The sequence below is a fragment of the Sander lucioperca genome, chromosome 12 (assembly GCF_008315115.2).
Source record: "Sander lucioperca isolate FBNREF2018 chromosome 12, SLUC_FBN_1.2, whole genome shotgun sequence".
Classification (NCBI taxonomy): domain Eukaryota; kingdom Metazoa; phylum Chordata; class Actinopteri; order Perciformes; family Percidae; genus Sander; species Sander lucioperca.
This window is the reverse complement of record NC_050184.1, coordinates 18,523,489-18,542,559: the sequence shown is the minus strand read 5'-3', so window position 1 is coordinate 18,542,559 and position 19,071 is coordinate 18,523,489. Positions and strand designations below refer to the sequence as shown.

Genomic DNA, 19,071 nt, shown 5'->3' with positions numbered 1-19,071 from the left:
AAAAGAGACTTCAGATACAGTATTAGGGGACCACTAAGGTCTATATAAAAGAGACTTCAGATACAGTATTAGGGGACCACTAAGGTCTATATAAAGAGACTTCAGATACAGTACTAGGGGACCACTAAGGTCTATATAAAAGAGACTTCAGATACAGTATTAGGGGACCACTAAGGTCTATATAAAAGAGACTTCAGATACAGTATTAGGGGACCACTAAGGTCTATATAAAAGAGACTTCAGATACAGTATTAGGGGACCACTAAGGTCTATATAAAAGAGACTTCAGATACAGTACTAGGGGACCACTAAGGTCTATATAAAAGAGACTTCAGATACAGTATTAGAGGACCACTAAGGTCTATATAAAGAGACTTCAGATACAGTACTAGGGGACCACTAAGGTCTATATAAAAGAGACTTCAGATACAGTATTAGAGGACCACTAAGGTCTATATAAAAGAGACTTCAGATACAGTATTAGAGGACCACTAAGGTCTATATAAAGAGACTTCAGATACAGTATTAGGGGACCACTAAGGTCTATATAAAGAGACTTCAGATACAGTATTAGGGGACCACTAAGGCCTATATAAAAGAGACTTCAGATACAGTATTAGGTAACTAGTGAGGCCTATTTAAAAGCATCCAAAAAGCAGCATGTCATAGGACCTTTAAAAAAACTGAGATGGTCACGGCCAAATTGCCAAACTCAGCGCTTCTAAACGGCTCAAAGCAATGGGTGACGTCACTGATGTTACGTCCATTATTTTTAGTCTTTTTGGTGTCGTGCCCTCCTCCCCCCCTCCTCCTCACCTGTATGCGGAGCATCAGGGAGTGGTTGGTGTTCTCCAGCCTCCTCTGTCTCTCCTCCATCTCTCGGGCTCGCTGCTGTTCCTTCTGCAGCTTACGGATGTAATCCACCGACGCCTTCAGGATGGTTCCTTTGTTCCATCTCGATTCCCTGATTAACCAATCACAGGCCTCGCCTCGTTAAGATACACACACAGAACTATCTAACATAACGAGGGGCATTTATTACAGTCAAAAGTTTAAATGTAGATGTGTGTTTAACTAGTGGAATCATAAATGCATGAAGTGAAATATTAAAAAGAAAAACTATCTCAAATAAAAGCTAGTATTGAAATAAGAGTTGACACTTCAACTTTTACACTTTCTAATTATTTCCAATCACTCGTAATTCACCGTTTTCGATCATCGTTAACCCTCCTGTTGTCCACGGGTCAAATCTGACCCAAGTTTTTATATCAGAAATTAGTTTCTTTCAACCAAATTGTCAAAAAAAAATAACGTGGATGGTTCCCTACAGCGCTCTTTACAAGTAAAATAAATGATAAATTCACTACTTTCGTTGAATTTGGATGTTTTATTCAATTTTATAGCATTTGAAAAAAAAAAAAATTGTGAAAACGTTGAAAAAAGTGACAAACATGTCCAAAAAAAGCGCAGAAAAGTGACCTGGAAAAACGTCACAAAGAAAGGTGTCTGAGGCGGCGCTGCTGCTGCTAGCCTTAAAGCTGCTAGGTTAAGACGACATTGGTGCAATAGCCTATATATCCTATAGGTTAATATGCAATTTGTTATGTATTTTTTGTATCTCCTTTTTATACTATGTATACTGTATTATGTGTTATATGGACCTGTGTCTGCAATAAAGCTTTATTATTATTAGAAAATCGATAATTATTATTATTTTTTTAAATGACATTTATATCTGCATTAATGTCAAAACCTCGAGAACCATCAAAATGTAATTTAGTAAAATGTATTTTTTGTCAAAATGACATGTAAACATCTTTTTGTATTCTATTTTGCCAACACACTTTCATGTCGCGTGAAAAATAGGCGTCGGTTCTATTTCTAGCGTGCACGCATTTTCGGCGCGGCTCGAGCTGCGTCTGAGACGTGCGTGTCACGCAGGCAGTGTGCACGCTCTAACCTGTTACCATGGGAGCCGAAATAAAAGTTGACTGTAGTGGCACCTAGTTGCTTCTAATTCTTCTGTGCCACCTTTTGAAGTCAGTCTAACTACAACCAAACGGTCTTCTTTTTGAATGTTTACTTATAAAACACAACATGATACATGGTACGCACGGTCAAAAAACTGGGTTGCTTCCAACGTCTCGAACTTCAAAAACTATAACTACATCCAATCAATTACGCTATGACGTAGTGCTATCTGACTGGAAGCTCAAAATACTGAAATGTTATTGGACCTAAACATTACTAGATCATGCATTTTAAACCAATACATTTCTTAAGAATGTTCTTGAAATAGTTTTTTACCATTTTAATTGTTTTTAAACTAAATTATTATTTCAGATGAACTAGTCCCTATTTGGCTCTTACAGACACGCTCACGCCAGTGTGAAACGGGCCTAAGACACGTGATACGCCGGTGTTATTCTTTGGACATGTATTAGGCTGTTCCCTCTCTACCTCTCTGTTAACCCTCCTTCCTACGGTGCCACTATCTTATCTATCTTCTCCAAGGCCGCTCAAATTTGGGGCCCATTAAATCTTTGTTTCTGTTTTTATAGCAACTAATAATAATAAATAGCTATTTGTGTTACTCTTTATAAAATGCTTCAGACTTTAATCTGAGCACTGAAGTACTGTCAGATACTCAGTGAAGTATTAGTACGACAGCAGAGAGAGAGGACGGAGAGTTTACTGACGGGTCGGAGGATTTGGGGATGAGAGCTCCGAGTTCTTTGATCCGATCGTTGATGTTGAACCTCCGCCTCCTCTCGACTGAAACACACAGCATCAACATTGTTAGATTTTATATATATTTTATATTTTATATATATATATGATATTGTGTATATATACACAATATCATCAGCTGCTGTTCATTCAACACTGTAAATGTTGCAGAAACATATTGAAATCAAAGATTATCAACTGTCAGCAGATAGATAGATATAGACAGACAGACAGACAGATAGATAGATAGATATAGACCGACGGACCGACGGACCGACGGACCGACGGACCGACCGACCGACCGACCGACCGACGGACCGACGGACCGACGGACCGACGGACCGACGGACCGACGGACCGACCGACGGACGGACCGACGGACCGACGGACCGACGGACCGACCGACCGACCGACCGACCGACCGACCGACCGACCGACAGACAGACAGACAGACAGATAGACAGATAGACAGATAGATAGATAGATAGATAGACAGACAGATAGACAGATAGATAGATAGATAGATAGATAGACAGACAAATATTACTATTACAGCTAGGGTTGGGTACCGAAACACGGTGCCAATATGGCACCGGTTCTGACGTAAACAGTAGTAACGAGACTGAATAAGAACGAAAATTTTGGTTCCTAGGTTTCGTTACCTACCTTTTTTTTTTTTTTTTCAGAAGCATCGCTGCACGGGACGCTACGTTACCGTTAGCTAGTAGCTGGATTAAACCCAACGGTTAAAATGCTGACAGCTTACGTTAAGCGGTGTAAAGTGTGACTGTATTTCCTGTAGAGGATCCCAACAGCGGGACGTAACGGTCTGACTGCAGCTGCAACACAAACGGTGCGTTCACTTGAAACTCGCCAGCCTCGTGGTGCATTCAAAGTTATTGTAAAATACCCTTTTCCCATCTGGTGCTTGTTTTTGTCGTTTAACAGCAATTTACTGGTGAAATAAGTCATTGTTATAAGTTATAGTTATTACATTATTAATCAATCATTTAATTTTGACCACATGGCCTTAGCAATAAACAAGCCGTTCTTTAATGTCGCCAACTGTCATTTGGTGCTCCTTTTTTATATTTTATATTATATACATTATATATATAATTATATATATTTCGGTTCAGGCACCGTTTAGGCACCGGCACCGTTTTAAAAGTATCGATTTAGCACCAGTATCGGAAAAAACCCAAAGATACCCAACCCTAGTTACAGCAGTGTTGTGAATCTGTTACATTAATTTCTGTGACAACAGATTGGTGTCATAAATTGTGACACTGTTTTCCTTCCTGAAGATGTATCTGCGTGAACCAACCCTCCTTCCTATGGTGCCACTCTCTTATCTATCTTCTCCAAGGACACTCAAATTTGGGGCCCATGCTCCCTTTTGTTTTGACATGCTCATGCTTTTTCTCCTTTTACTTTGAAAGGGCTGTAAAATCCTAACCGTAGTGACTATAAAACATACTTTTTGTGCAGCTATAAAAGTACTTACTCTGCGTTTTACGGCAATGTAAAGCACAGTGCTGGTAAACTTCCCAATTCAACTAAATATGCAAGTTTTATCTACGAAGAATTACAAGAATGACAGTATTCTTCAACATCCTTTCTTTTTGCCAGGTGGCCTTCCATATAGATACATTTTGGCCCTTCATGTGAAAGAATTTGGGCACATCACGCCATCCATGCTGTGTGGACTAGCCAGTCCCTTGTCACACACAAATTGTTAGATTGGGACACAGTGTTCTCTACAGGTCGCTTTACAAAGTATATAACGTAACGTTACCATCGCCAGCTTCGAGGTTACGATATGTAGGACAGTAAGATGATTCCCACTTTCTTACAAACTGGCATGCAACCATAATGTGTAATGTTCTGACTGTACAGTGTATAGACAAGCTGTATAACGGGTCTGGAAGTAGTAGTACAGACCAGTCCTTCCAGAAAAATGCGGAGTTTTTTTGTGATTGTTGCGGGCAAAAATCCTTGATTATGCGGCACGTTTTCTTAAAAAATGCGATGGAATATGCGGGTTATTTATGCAATTTTATGCGATGAAATTGCGGGAACTTGCAAAAACCGCGGTTTCATCGTGGCTTTTGAGCAACTCACGTTAGCTGTTGTTGTTTACGCTATCCGCCATTTTCTCAGTCAAAAATAGACGATCTCCGAATGTGAATGAACGGACTCCATAGGAGGAAATGTCATTCTTATATGAGGCTCCTTTTTCAACTACGAGGTCAATATTGTGTTTCACTAACGACAAAACAACGAATTATCCGTGCATGTATATGGAACTAAGCTTTAGGAGCTTTCCATCTTTACTCTCCTCCCTGTTACGTTGCATTCAGAGATCGACTATTTCTGACTGGTGAGATGGACGGAGACCGGAAAACCAACAGCTAACGTGAGTTGTTCAAAACCTTTCTTTTTAGTAAACTCTGAACATAACCAATGTTGTCAAGTCTTCCGTTAAGGTGTAGAGCTCCTGGTGATACTTGGAGCAAAGTCTCATGTTGTGTCGAGCCTTCTTAGTGGTTTAAAAATAACTATTTTGAGGCTAGCATCAAAGTGTCCCTAGCACTCCCATTCAAAAGGCCATTTGACAGAAAAACTAAAATACGGTCAATCTTAAAAGTGGCGTTTCCGTCCTAAATATGCTTTTAAACGAAAGTTTGACTCTGGTCCATTCATAAAAAGACCATAGGTTGCATTTTGGCGAGAGTTACGCTTTAACCATAGTCCTCAGAAATCCATCGGAGGTGAGAATGCCAACACTAAGAAAGAGGAAGGGGACGGACATTTGGAGGAATTTCCGTTGGCAACAGAGCAATCCAGGAAGTAGAAGGTCGTGGATATAGACTAGGTTCACCCTAACCCTCCTTCCTTTCATCCTTCCTTCCTTCTCTGCATTTCTTTCCTTCCCTACACACTTCCTTTCTTCTGTCTTCTTTCCTTCCTTCTCTGTTCCCCATCCTTCCTTATCTATTATTACTTTACTTTCCTTCCGTTATTCCTTCCCTTTCTCCTTTCTTTCACCCTTCTTCCCTTCCCTGCTCTGTTTTTCATTCCTACCTTCGTCCCTACATACTTCCTTCTTTCCTTCCATCCTTCCATACTTAACATAACTAGAGCTGCAAAGATGAATCGATTGGTTGTCAACTATTAAAATTACTCACCAACATTTTTGAGAATTGATTAATCAGTTAGAGTAATTATTTATGAAATAAAAGTGAAACGTGTGTGATGTCAGCTTGTGAAATGTGAATATTGTTCTAGTTTCTTCTCTCCTCTGTGACAGGAAACTGAATATCTTTGAGTTGGGGACAAAACAAGACATTTGAGGACGTCATCTTGGACTTTTTGGGAAACACTGATCCACATTTTTCACCATTTTCATTTCATTTTAGAGACCCAACAACTAATCTATTCATCCAGAAAACAATCAACACTAAAAATAATCGTAGTTGTAGCCCTATCACCAATATTTAGTTGTTTGTTTGTTAGATTTCGGAGAGTACAGCTTTAAGCATGAACGTAGCTCGCGCTGCATTTATGCCACGGTTTCCTAAAAACAAAGATGAAAAATGTATTCCGACTGACTGAAACGTTCCTGCTGGATTTCAATATTTCTGTGATATTAAAGAGTGAAGTACTTCTTTTTTTTAAGAGATATTTTTTTGACATTTTTAGGCCTTTATTTGACAGAGCAGCTTAGACTTGAAAGAGGAGAGAGAGGGGAAATGACATGCAGCAAAGGACCGCAGGTCGGAATCGAACCCACGGCCGCTGTGGCAAGGACCCGAGCCTCTGTACATGGGGCGCACGCTCTACCAGGTGAGCTACCCAGGCGCACTGGAGTGAAGTAATTCTGCAGTATACTCACTGAGGTTGTGGTTGTCTTTCTTTTGTCTCTCTTTCATCATCGCTTTGGTCTCCACCTCTACAACACAAACATTAAACAAACATTTAAAAAACATTCAACAGACCTTTCACTCGTGTAGAAACAGATAAGCATTAAAGTCTGAAAGTCAGTTTTTAAAATATATAATTTACAATAATAGAATTTAATTTGAAAACAATCTCGACTCAAGGGACACTTATTTGCGTTTTTCTGAAACATTGGGACACTCAGGGTCCTATTTTAACGATGTAAGCGCACGGCGTGAAGCGTCTGGTGCAGGTGCGTTTAGGGCGTGTAAGAATCCACTTTTGCTGTGCCGGGCGCATGGTTCTAACCGGCAATTTCCACTGGATGCGGAACGTCTGCGGAATGTCTGCGGAACGTCGACGGAGTCATTAGGTTTCCATTAAAGTCAGTGTGTGTATTTCCACTGACTGCAGAACGTCTGCGTCCCGACTCCGTCCCAGCTCCGTCAGTCCGCAGCCCTCCGGAGCAGATACGCAGAGCTTCTATTTTTGACGGACGACGGAGAGCTCCGCAGCAATTCAGCACAATTCAGATTGTGCGGGACAGGAAGTCGAGCACAGAAACAAAATAAAACATCCGGTTACTTTTCAAAATAAAATACACCGTGCTCACGGCGGGTCATATTTCCCTGCACTACACCTTGAAAACACAGCTCAGAGTAGTTTCCCCTCTACTCCTCTGGATGGAAACAAACTGTTGTTGGTTTTGTGGTTCTGTTTATAGAAACTACATCCTGTTATATCGCACGAACATACGTGAATTCGCGAGATCTCGTGGTCGGCTGGCCGCAGCCGTTACACAACAAATCCGGACCTGGTGGGTATTGACGGACGGCGGAGCACGCAGCCGTTCCGCAGCGGAGACGGTCCGCAGACGTTCCGCATCCTGTGGAAATCCACGGTAAAGGGTTGTTAAAAAAGAGAAAGTTATCTGAGCTTCTACAGACCACAACAATCCGGTGCAACCAAGGCTGGACAAAAACGGTATAATGTGACAAAAAATATTCTACATCGAAACGTTAGTCACTGTTTTGCACCTTAAGTAATAAAACTATCAAGTAAGAAGACATCTGTGTTGCACCGGCTATTTTTTGTCACTTTATAGGGTTGTACTTCGTGTCTTCATTAATCAGAGGTGTGTTTAGGGCGTAACATGCAATCAACCAATCAGAGATCATCTCCCATTCCCTTTAAAAGCCAGGCGCATTTGGACCTTGGAGCATTGCTGTTACGATGATGGATTTTTGCACCGTAATATTTTTATTTGGTAATCTTCAGACGTGTATAAAGTACTAGAGACCCATACTTGAGTAAAAGTACAAGTGCTCTATCAAAAAAGTGACTTGAGTAGAAGTTGAAGTGCTCTTTAAGCACCACACTTAAGTAGAAGTACTAAAGTATTCAACATTTTTTGTTCTTAAGTATTGCAAGTAGTTTATTTTAAAATGTACTACTCAAGTACTGAAAGTAAAAGTACAAGTATTGTGTTATTTAGTTATTCAAGAAAGCAGTCAAAAGTTTGAATACCATATTTATATTATTTCAAATGTTTAGCCAAGGCTGTAGCCAAAGGAATTAACAAATATTAAATATATTATATTATATTAAAAATTACAAATATTAACAAATACTGAAATAAAATGTACAATTATCACACTGTGCAAGTAAAATAAACATCCTCTCCAGCACAGTAACGATTAAAGCCCCAAAAAAAGTTATCACACACTAGCTAGTAACGTGTGATGAACAGGAAAGTTAGCAAGCTAGCAAAATACAGATAAACTAGCAGCTCCAAATCACAGGGAGTCAAACGGTTAACATTCAGGACTCACTGCAGACTCAAACAACTCAGGAATAGCTTCATCTGCTGCAACAATAGCTAAATAGAAAGAGTACAAACTGACATCGTCTCTGGCTTCTGACCAGGCAACCAAAAACGCGGATTTCCTACGTAAATTACGTAATTAGCGTATGTAGCTAACGTACACACTCTAACCTACACAGTCTCCGTAGCGTGAGGAATTCACAACAGTAACGAGTAACGATGCAGCACATAAAAGAATTCTCAGAGTAAAAGTATTAAACTCATCGAAAATATGTTACTCAAGTAAAAGTGGAAGTAGGAGAAAAAATTAATACTCCAGTAGAGTACAGATACAGCCTTTTAGTACTTAATTAGAGTAGTGAAGTAGTTCTACTTCGTTACTATACAGCTTTGGTAATCTTCTGCATGTGTGTGTGCTGCTGTGCGTCCCTGTGTGTGTAACAAGCATAGTGTGTGCGCGCTGTGCACGAGCCTAGGAGCATTTTACTAATGCTCTGTTAAAATAACAATGAAATGCTGCGTTATTGACTTTAGACCAGTTTTTTGTTGGTCAATGGTGCGATCACTTCCCGCTGCCTCAAGATAGCAATATACCCAGAATGCACCTGAACACACCTCCCTGTAAGACCAGCACGCCCAGAATGCACCTGAACACACCTCCCTGTAAGACCAGCACGCCCAGAATGCACCTGAACACACCTCCCTGTAAGACCAGCACGCCCAGAATGCACCTGAACACACCTCCCTGTAAGACCAGCACGCCCAGAATGCACCTGAACACACCTCCCTGTAAGACCAGCACACCCATGGGCCACAGTTGGGTGCAGGTGTATTTGTTATTTAAACGACGTGGGCGCTGGACGGGAAACTGACAACTGTGCGGGTCTTAAACTAGCAAAGACACTTGCATCGGGCTTTGCGCTGCGCTGGGTGCAAGATAGGGCCCGAAGACTAAAAACTCTAACGGGTTGGCTACATTGCACGCGTAACGTACGTGGAGCGGATGTTCCAAAAACACGCTTCTACTCTAATCAATGAAACTGGCGACACCAGACACGAGAGCAGCGTCTGCTCCGCGGAGATCTGCTCTACAAGCGTAAAAACAGGACAGTCTTCTTTTTATATATTTTACGCGAGGTGTGTGTCCTTTTTACACAGAAATGGATCATAAAGTCTCTATATGTCTTTTGAACGGTGCAATATGTAAAATATTTAGGGTACAACCGGGACGATTGAAACGGAGGACGAATGAAACATTGCAGTTATCTCGAAAACCACACACGTTGCAAATTTTGTCAGTACGTCCAGCACGCAAGGTCTACCAGACCCAGGAAAGTTGGCGTCATGACGTCATGCTGCTACAAAGTTAGACCCGCGAACCCAATTTGAGTGCGGCAAGTAAAATGTTTGATGCGGTAATTTTTTTTTAATGACAGGTTGTATTTATTGTTTCATGTACCGTTGTCATGACCATACGGCAGATTAATTAGTGTTTTAAAATGTCCTACAGTGTGGAATGTCGGAGATTTTTAGTTTAGGAGCAAAATAGGTTTAAATATCAACTGTTGCTGTCGGGACGAAGGAAACAGCTGTTTCCTTCGTCCCGACCAGGCAGTAAACCCCATGTATTCTAAGTAATTGCACAAATATCTGTGTTTATACTATATTTTATGCAGGTGAGACATGGAAAAGTGGTTTTAGAAAGATGTAAATATATTTGGGGCTATCAGGTACGGGGGGGAGTTTTGCCATGTTATCCTATGGAGACTGACGGGCTGGGGGTCATGAAGGGAACTTATTTGGATGTGCGGTGGCCTTACCCACATAAGAACAGAGTGAAATAACATTTTGTACTATAGAAACATTATATAATTGGAAACATGTATTATTCTAGCTATATAAACGGCATAGTGCCGTGGTATTTTCATAACCGTGAGATACGCGCTTCACGATGACGGCAATGAGTTGTTAACAGATATGTTGCCAAATATTGAAGTTGTGGGAAGTGTACATAGCTTAAACTTTAAGTTTCATTCGTCCCGGCCAGGAGGGACTAATGAAACAAAACGCACGTCTGACTACTGCTTAAATAACTCCAGAACGGTTTCGCTCAGAGCTGAAAATGCAGCTGTATTTGACAGAGGACAGATGGAGGTTGCTAGTGACCAAATTTTAGCTTTCAGTGTTGTACGATGTCTTTGTAAATGACGTTTAATTAAAAACTGTTTCATTCGTCCCGGTTCTCCCCTACTGTATTTAATCAAAAAATTAATCATCAGATATTAAGGAAACATGAAGTTGAAATACTATCTTTCCTGTCAACAATGCTAATGCCAGTATTTTCTCCTTTTGAAATTTCCATTCTGTGACGTAATGTCTGTTTGTGTTTTGGCCTGTGTGTGTGTGTGTGTGTGTGTGTGTGTGTGTGTGTGTGTGTGTGTGTGTGTGTGTTGGTATTAACTGCCCAGTTTGTCAGCCAGGCTGGGTTACCAGATATACCTGTAAAACCGTAAACCCAGCGCGCTACAGCTGCAACGTTAGTACAGCCAAGAAAGCAGCAAACAAACGAACAGGATCAACAGAGAGAGATTCTAGCCATCTTTCAGTATTTTGAATTTGGACTGCAGTAAACATTTTAAACGCTGTCAGTATTACATATTAGTCCTTTAATTTAAAACTACTAATATACAGGAAACGGCTTATTGACTGTCAGTGTCAGTGAGCGTGTTGGCAGTTTGGTTTTGAGAGTTTTTGGTTTTTATTTCTTGTTTCCGTCCCCTGCATCCTCTGATAACAGCTGACAGTAGATTGATGTTTCACAGCTCTGTGTCAGTAGATTGATGTTTAACAGCTCTGTGTCAGTAGATTGATGTTTCACAGCTCTGTGACAGTAGATTGATGTTTCACAGCTCTGTCAGTAGATTGATATTTAACAGCTCTGTGTCAGTAGGTTGATGTTTCACAGCTCTGTGTCAGTAGATTGATGTTTCACAGCTCTGTGTCAGTAGATTGATGTTTCACAGCTCTGTGTCAGTAGATTGATATTTAACAGCTCTGTGTCAGTAGGTTGATGTTTCACAGCTCTGTGTCAGTAGATTGATGTTTCACAGCTCTGTGACAGTAGATTGATGTTTCACAGCTCTGTGACAGTAGATTGATATTTAACAGCTCTGTGTCAGTAGGTTGATGTTTCACAGCTCTGTGACAGTAGATTGATGTTTAACAGCTCTGTGACAGTAGATTGATGTTTCACAGCTCTGTCAGTAGATTGATATTTAACAGCTCTGTGTCAGTAGGTTGATGTTTCACAGCTCTGTCAGTAGATTGATATTTAACAGCTCTGTGTCAGTAGGTTGATGTTTCACAGCTCTGTCAGTAGATTGATATTTAACAGCTCTGTGTCAGTAGGTTGATGTTTCACAGCTCTGTCAGTAGATTGATATTTAACAGCTCTGTGTCAGTAGGTTGATGTTTCACAGCTCTGTCAGTAGATTGATATTTAACAGCTCTGTGTCAGTAGGTTGATGTTTCACAGCTCTGTGTCAGTAGATTGATGTTTCACAGCTCTGTGTCAGTAGATTGATGTTTCACAGCTCTGTGACAGTAGATTGATGTTTCACAGCTCTGTGCCGGCTCCAAAAAAACTGAAGAAACGACAACAATCCCAGAGATAAAGCTCTCCATGTCTCCTGTGACTCACTCAGTCCTGCGCCGTGTGGCGCTGCAGGTGGAGGCGGTTAAAAAGACACATTCAGCGGCACGTACGCTCCGCTAACGGTCCGCATACGTTAACACGTTCAATGTAGCTAAAACGTAAGTGTCACACACGGCAGTCTTCATGACATCAACTGAGCAAACTACGTCCGCTGATGAAGACCATGTGGGAAAGCGAGTAGGTGAGCCGGAGTTTCCCTTCATGCTCAACAGAGTGCGGATCGGGCCGTGTTTTTCTGTCCGAGCCTGATACAGTTAAAATCTAATTTTTTTCTCATACTAATGACACATGTACGTCTGTAGGAAGGCATTCAGAAATGTCAACAGATGAGGTCATCAGCTCACACGGGGCAACAAGCGCACGTTAACACATGCGCGCACCTACATAATAAGCTGTTTTAAATTTAAAATGTGCAATGCCTTATCACGCTGATGTGACCGAGCCTGACCCGAACCTGAACATCATTTCTTTTTTTTTTTTTCTCATTTAAATTTATATTGAATTCTTAATAGCAGAGTATATAAGTACAGGGTTACTGGTCATACATTTTGGAATCTTGGCATAAACATATGACATGTCATAGAGGACAAATAATAGAAATATAAGGGGGAAATCCAGTCTACAGAAGGACGAAGAAGCTATGCTGTATTTAGTCTCTGCTTTCTTAGGTTGAGTTTTCATTAGCCCTTGTGTAGGTCCAAAAAAGATCCCAAGGGGTCATCCTATCCTCCTTGTTAGCCGACAGTTTGTGAAGCATAGACTCAGAAGATGCTGTCTCCACCATTGCATTAGTCCAGTCTTTCAGATTAGGAGATACAGTAGTTTTCCAGTGTCTGAAAACAACTCTAGAAGCTGTGACCAAGGCCACCCGACCATCATTTCTAAATATCTGTCCAAACCCGGCCCGGCCCGTCAGGTACCGCTGGGTCCCGACGGGCTCGGTTCGGGTATCCATCCTCTAATGAAATCATATCGTTAGTTTTCTGTTAAACTTAAAAGACTTCAAATATGACGTTACATTTTATTTTCAGAAACATTTGCAGCTTTTAAACAAGACGTTCAGTTACAGCAACTTAAAACTCTTTTCAGCTGAAACAGCAGAACGTTCATGTTGACTGAACAGGAAGTGGGAACTGATGATCTAGGAAAATAAAATGTGTGTGTGTGTGTGTGTGTGTGTGTGTGTGTATATAAGGACAGAGGAAGTCGTGATGTTGACTCATCAAACTGAAGAAGAAGAAGAACAGATTTTCAGCAGAAAAGAGGGAAACAGGGTGGGGTGGGGGGGGGGGGGCCCTTTCCTCTCAGAGCTCTGACATCACGCTGTCTGAGCCAATCAGCAGTCAGGCCTGCAGAGTGTCCTGTCAGTTACATGTTGACAAAATAATCTTCTTGTGTGTGTGTGTTTGTGTTTGTGTGTCACCCACCGTTGATCTCCCTTTTCACGGCATGCAGGTCGGCCGGGCAACTGTTGCTAACGGTGATAGTGGGCGTGGCCATCCCCCCGCCACCGCCGCCGCCGTACACGTCCAGCATGTTCCCCGACACCGGCAACTGCAACGGACCAATCAGAGCAGAGAATCAGGGGAACAGTCAGAGTATATCGTGAGCATCCTGCTGTGTGATTGGCTGCAGGAGGATCTCCCACGCACGCATGCACACACACACGCACGCACGCACGCACACACATATGCACGCACGCACGCACACATGCACGCACGATTGATCTATCTTTGCAGCTCTAATGAAATCAACCCAAATTTGCTGCAACAACTTATGAGAATCATCATAAAGCATCATAAACTTCCATTGTAATGTTCTCATGTTTTGAATAGGCGCCTAAACAGAACACAATGTTAATGTCTGATGTCCTAAAGTGTCTTTTTTTGTCCAAAACCCAAAGAGATTTAGTTTAATATGATATAAAATGGAAAAAAGCAGAAAATCTCCATATTTGAGAGGCTGAAAACAGCATTTTCTGCCATGTTTGCATGAAAAATTACTTTTTAAAGATTATTTTGGGGCTTTTCCGCCTTAATTTGACAGGACAGCTAGGTGAGAAAGGGGAGAGAGAGGGAGGGGGGGGGGAAGAAATGCAGGAAATCTTCACAGGTCGGACTCCAACCCTGGACCTCTGCGTCGAGGCATAAACCTCTCAGTACATGTGCGCCTGCTCTACCCGCTGAACCAACCCAGCCACGTGAAAAATTACTGTTAATCTATCATTTATTTGTCTGTCTTCCCTAACGTTTGCCCCTAAAATCAGACAAAGTGTCTACGGTGATAATAATCTGCTCAATGAGAACTTTCACTTTTGATACTTTAAGCCACGTGTGTCAAACTCAAGGCCCGCGGGCCAAATCCGGCCCCTTGCAGATTTAGATCCGGCCCGTATATCACTTTGGGTTCACAATACATTTTGGCTGCCTAGTTGTGCGCCAAACCAAAACCACAGGAATGTGTTTTTTAAACTGCAGTTACCTGACATTCAAAGCGAAATTTGGCAGATCTGCCGACTCTGAGACTCAGAAATTACTCCAGACGCAGATATATATATATATATATATATATATATAAATATAAAGAGAGAGTTTTCATATTCTCTCTCTCTCTCTCTCTCTCTCTCTCTCTCTCTCTCTCAGAGAGAGTTTTCATATTCAGGGTGTGAAACAGGTTGTTGTTAACAAACTGTATCATTGTTTTTGCTTGATTCTATCTTTCTATGATGGCTAAGGAACTCTTTTGATGACTTCTGTAGGGCTTCATGTCAACAAAAATGCGACAGAAAGCGTACAAAAATGTCGGAAAAAGCAACAAATTTACAAAAAGGTGACAAATGTCTGAGAAAGCCACAAAAAAGTCAGAACAAAAACAAATATACTCTCCATGTCTGGCCCTGGGTGTGATTCTCTCAGTGAAAATGAGTTTGACAGTCCTGCTTTAAGCACTCTTTGCTCATATTCCTTGTGTACTTTTACTTAACTTTAACTGTACTTACTGAACTTTTACTAAAAGGGAATTGAATACTTCTTCCACCACTGATATTGTCTCTTTTCTCTCTCCGTAGTTCAACAGTAAAAACAGGCACAGCGATCAGTAACAGAGGTCAGAGGTCAAACACTCAAACTGACCTGGAACAAACAAGAAAAATAAAAAACTCTTTACCTCGGATTTAATCCTCCTCTTCTCATGTTCCGGCAGTAAAACTAAAATCCTCATCTTCTCAGATTTCATACAAACACCTAAACACGTATGTACATATGCACACCGACACACCGACACACCGACACACACACACACACACACACACACACACACACACAGCTTCTCTTCCTCTTTCTGTTCGGACGACTGTTGAAAAATGGGGAAACGTCTCTTTAAGAAAGAAACTCCCAGTGAGCTTATTATCTCTCTCACACACACACACACACACACACACACACACAAACACGCATGCACACGCACACACACACACATACACACACACACACACACACACACACACACACAGTCTCCACCCACGGCCGCTGCAGAAGGAACGAGGAAGTCTGGAAAACTGAAATGATTTTCTACATGTGTGTGATTGTAACTTTAAAGGTTTCCTGACTGACATTTTGACTCAATGATCATTTCATTCAACACAGACAGACAAATGTAAATGGAAAATAAACTGTGTGGAAGAAGTATTCAGACCCTTTACTGCAGCAAAAGTACTAATATCACTCCGTGAAAATACTCCGTTGCAGTTAAAAGTTCTGCGTTCGAAATGTTCCTTCAGTAGAAGTCTGGAAGTATCGTCATTCAAATGTAGTGTTAAAAGTATATAAATGTCCCCTGTCATGGCCCAAAGTGACCGACCAACAGTCCAAACCCCGACATTATCCCTACTTCATTCACTTTTTAAGCATTGTTAACTCTTGTGATGTCCTCGGGTCAAATTTGACCCATTTTCAAGGTTTCTATTTCAGAAATATAGGTTATCTTTCAACCAAATTGCCCAATAATAACGCAGATGGTTCCATTCAACGCTCTTCACAAGTCAAATGATCTACTTTCATTGAATTGTGGGTGTGTTTCAACATTTTAGCACATTTCTGCTTTTTAAACAAAAAATCATTAGGTATGATTTCATATAAATGAGGTGTAGTATGTGTAAAACTAGTGTTTATTATTTGGTGTTAGTGGACTGCATAACTGTATTTAGAGGTTATATCAGAATAGGTTTACATGGTTTAATTTTCTAAAAACACCATATTTTTGTTGTACTACACATTGCTGCAGCTCCTCTTTTCACCCTGTGTTCAGGTCTCTGTTTTAGCTACAGACTGAGACCTCTCACTGCTGTAACATCTTTGTTGGCAGTCGCACATGCTCAGTAGCTAGGTAAGACCACATGCTCAGTAGCTAGGTAAGACCACATGCTCAGTAGCTAGGTAAGATCACATGATCAGTAGCTAGGTAAGGACTACATGAGCTAGCTAGCTGTTTCTCCAACTTCAGCAGTACAAGGCAGGATTAGCCGGGAGACTTCTTCTAAACGAGGGCGCACTTCCAACTTTGCGTGGAATACCTGCAGAACAGGGACATGGAAGTAGTTCTTTTGTAGATTAGGGTGAACTAGTGTGTGATGTAGCAGTGGTTTGCCATTCAGAACGAGCTAGCATGCTAACGGTTAGCCCCCTCGTCTCGGCTAGTGACGTAGAAAGCCGTGCAGATTTTGACCAGCTCACCCGGAGACTGAAGGCAGGACACATTCAGAAACCGTATCTCACTCTAAACAGCATGGATGTTTTTTTTTCCAAGTTTGTATGTGTGTGGAAGCACCAGAGACACAAAATAACACCCCAAATCCCAGAAAAAGTGATTTTTTCATAATATGGGCACTTTAAGATGGGAAGTGGTGTTTCTGTTGTTAAAAGATGTGCACCATATTTGTCACAAAGCTCAACCAAAGTAGTAGCTAAAGCTTTAATATTGTCTAATATTGACTATGGTTCAGCTGTATGGTCTAATGCAACTCAAGAAAAAATAACTAAATTGCAAATGTTGCAAAATAGAGCCGCGCGTATAGCGCTTAGGTGTGGATAGAGACAACAAAGCACAAATGTTTAGGTTGGTTATCTGAAAGAAATAGATTACTCTATTCCACTGTTTCTCAAGTGGCGGTACACGTACCCCTAGGGGTACTTTGGAGTACTGCAGGGGGTACGTGAGATTTTTGCAAAATGCTAATTTAAAAATATGTCATGCATTATTCTGAAAATAATTATACTATATTAATGAATGATCTTAGTGATGGATTCTAAACATTTGAAACATAGCATTTAAATGTTTTCCAGTTAAAAGTTTGTTGTTTAATCTATCACTGCCAGCGCTGTACTGTACCTGTATTGTCTTGCGCTGGTCAGGGGGTACATGGCTTAAAAAACAATTCAAAGGGGGTACATTATTGAAAAAACTTTGGGAACCACTGCTCTATTCATTATCTGCTTTTTTAGGAATATTCTTGTTACAAAGAAACCATCTATTTTGTATCATAATTTACCTTTCAGTTTAGATATACATGACTATGCGACTAGACATGCCACAAGAGGTAACTTTACTTTACCAAAAGCAAAGACAAATACTGTTAAACGCACGGTAATGTATTGAGCAATGCAAGAATGGAATGTGCTACCTGATAAAACAAAAAAGCAGTCAAAGGAGATTTAAAAATGTAGTTAAAAAATATCTATTGATTAGAGAAGTTGAGTAGACAAAGAAACAACATTGGTTGAGGTTTAACAACATATGTACACTGGCACTCATAAGTTTATGAACCCGTGCTAAAGTTGACTAAAAAGAGGAATAAAAAAAATCATCTTTTGGAAATTGATCTTAATGCCTTAATTAAAAAGTACCTCCACATCATCACATACCCTTCACCATACCCCCACATCATCACATACCCTTCACCATACCCCACATCATCACATACCCTTCACCATACCCCCACATCATCACATACCCTTCATCATACCCCCACATCATCACATACCCTTCACCATACCCCCACATCATCACATACCCTTCATCATACCCCACATCATCACATACCCTTCACCATACCCCACATCATCACATACCCTTCACCATACCCCCACATCATCACATACCCTTCATCATACCCCACATCATCACATACCCTTCACCATACCCCACATCATCACATACCCTTCACCATACCCCCACATCATCACATACCCTTCACCATACCCCCACATCATCACATACCCTTCACCATACCCCCACATCATCACATACCCTTCATCATACCCCCACATCATCACATACCCTTCACCATACCCCACATCATCACATACCCTTCACCATACCCCCACATCATCACATACCCTTCACCATACCCCCACATCATCACATACCCTTCATCATACCCCCACATCATCACATACCCTTCACCATACCCCACATCATCACATACCCTTCACCATACCCCCACATCATCACATACCCTTCACCATACCCCCACATCATCACATACCCTTCATCATACCCCCACATCATCACATACCCTTCACCATACCCCCACATCATCACATACCCTTCATCATACCCCCACATCATCACATACCCTTCACCATACCCCCACATCATCACATACCCTTCATCATACCCCCCATCATCACATACCCTTCATCATACCCCCCATCATCACATACCCTTCACCATACCCCCACATCATCACATACCCTTCATCATACCCCCACATCATCACATACCCTTCACCATACCCCACATCATCACATACCCTTCATCATACCCCCACATCATCACATACCCTTCACCATACCCCCACATC

General features: G+C 41.2%; 1 protein-coding gene across 1 annotated transcript in view; it reads right to left on the bottom strand.

Moving 5' to 3' along the window:
- LOC116045500 (transcription factor E3-like) overlaps positions 1-19,071 on the bottom strand; it is a 30,101-nt gene that overhangs the window by 1,982 nt on the left and 9,048 nt on the right. The window contains exons 8-11 of the mRNA XM_036008083.1: positions 13,640-13,766; positions 6,629-6,685; positions 2,700-2,775; positions 817-964 (exon numbers count right to left, since the gene is read on the bottom strand). Coding sequence (XP_035863976.1) covers positions 817-964; positions 2,700-2,775; positions 6,629-6,685; positions 13,640-13,766 — 408 coding nt within the window. The remainder of the gene's footprint in view (positions 1-816; positions 965-2,699; positions 2,776-6,628; positions 6,686-13,639; positions 13,767-19,071) is intronic.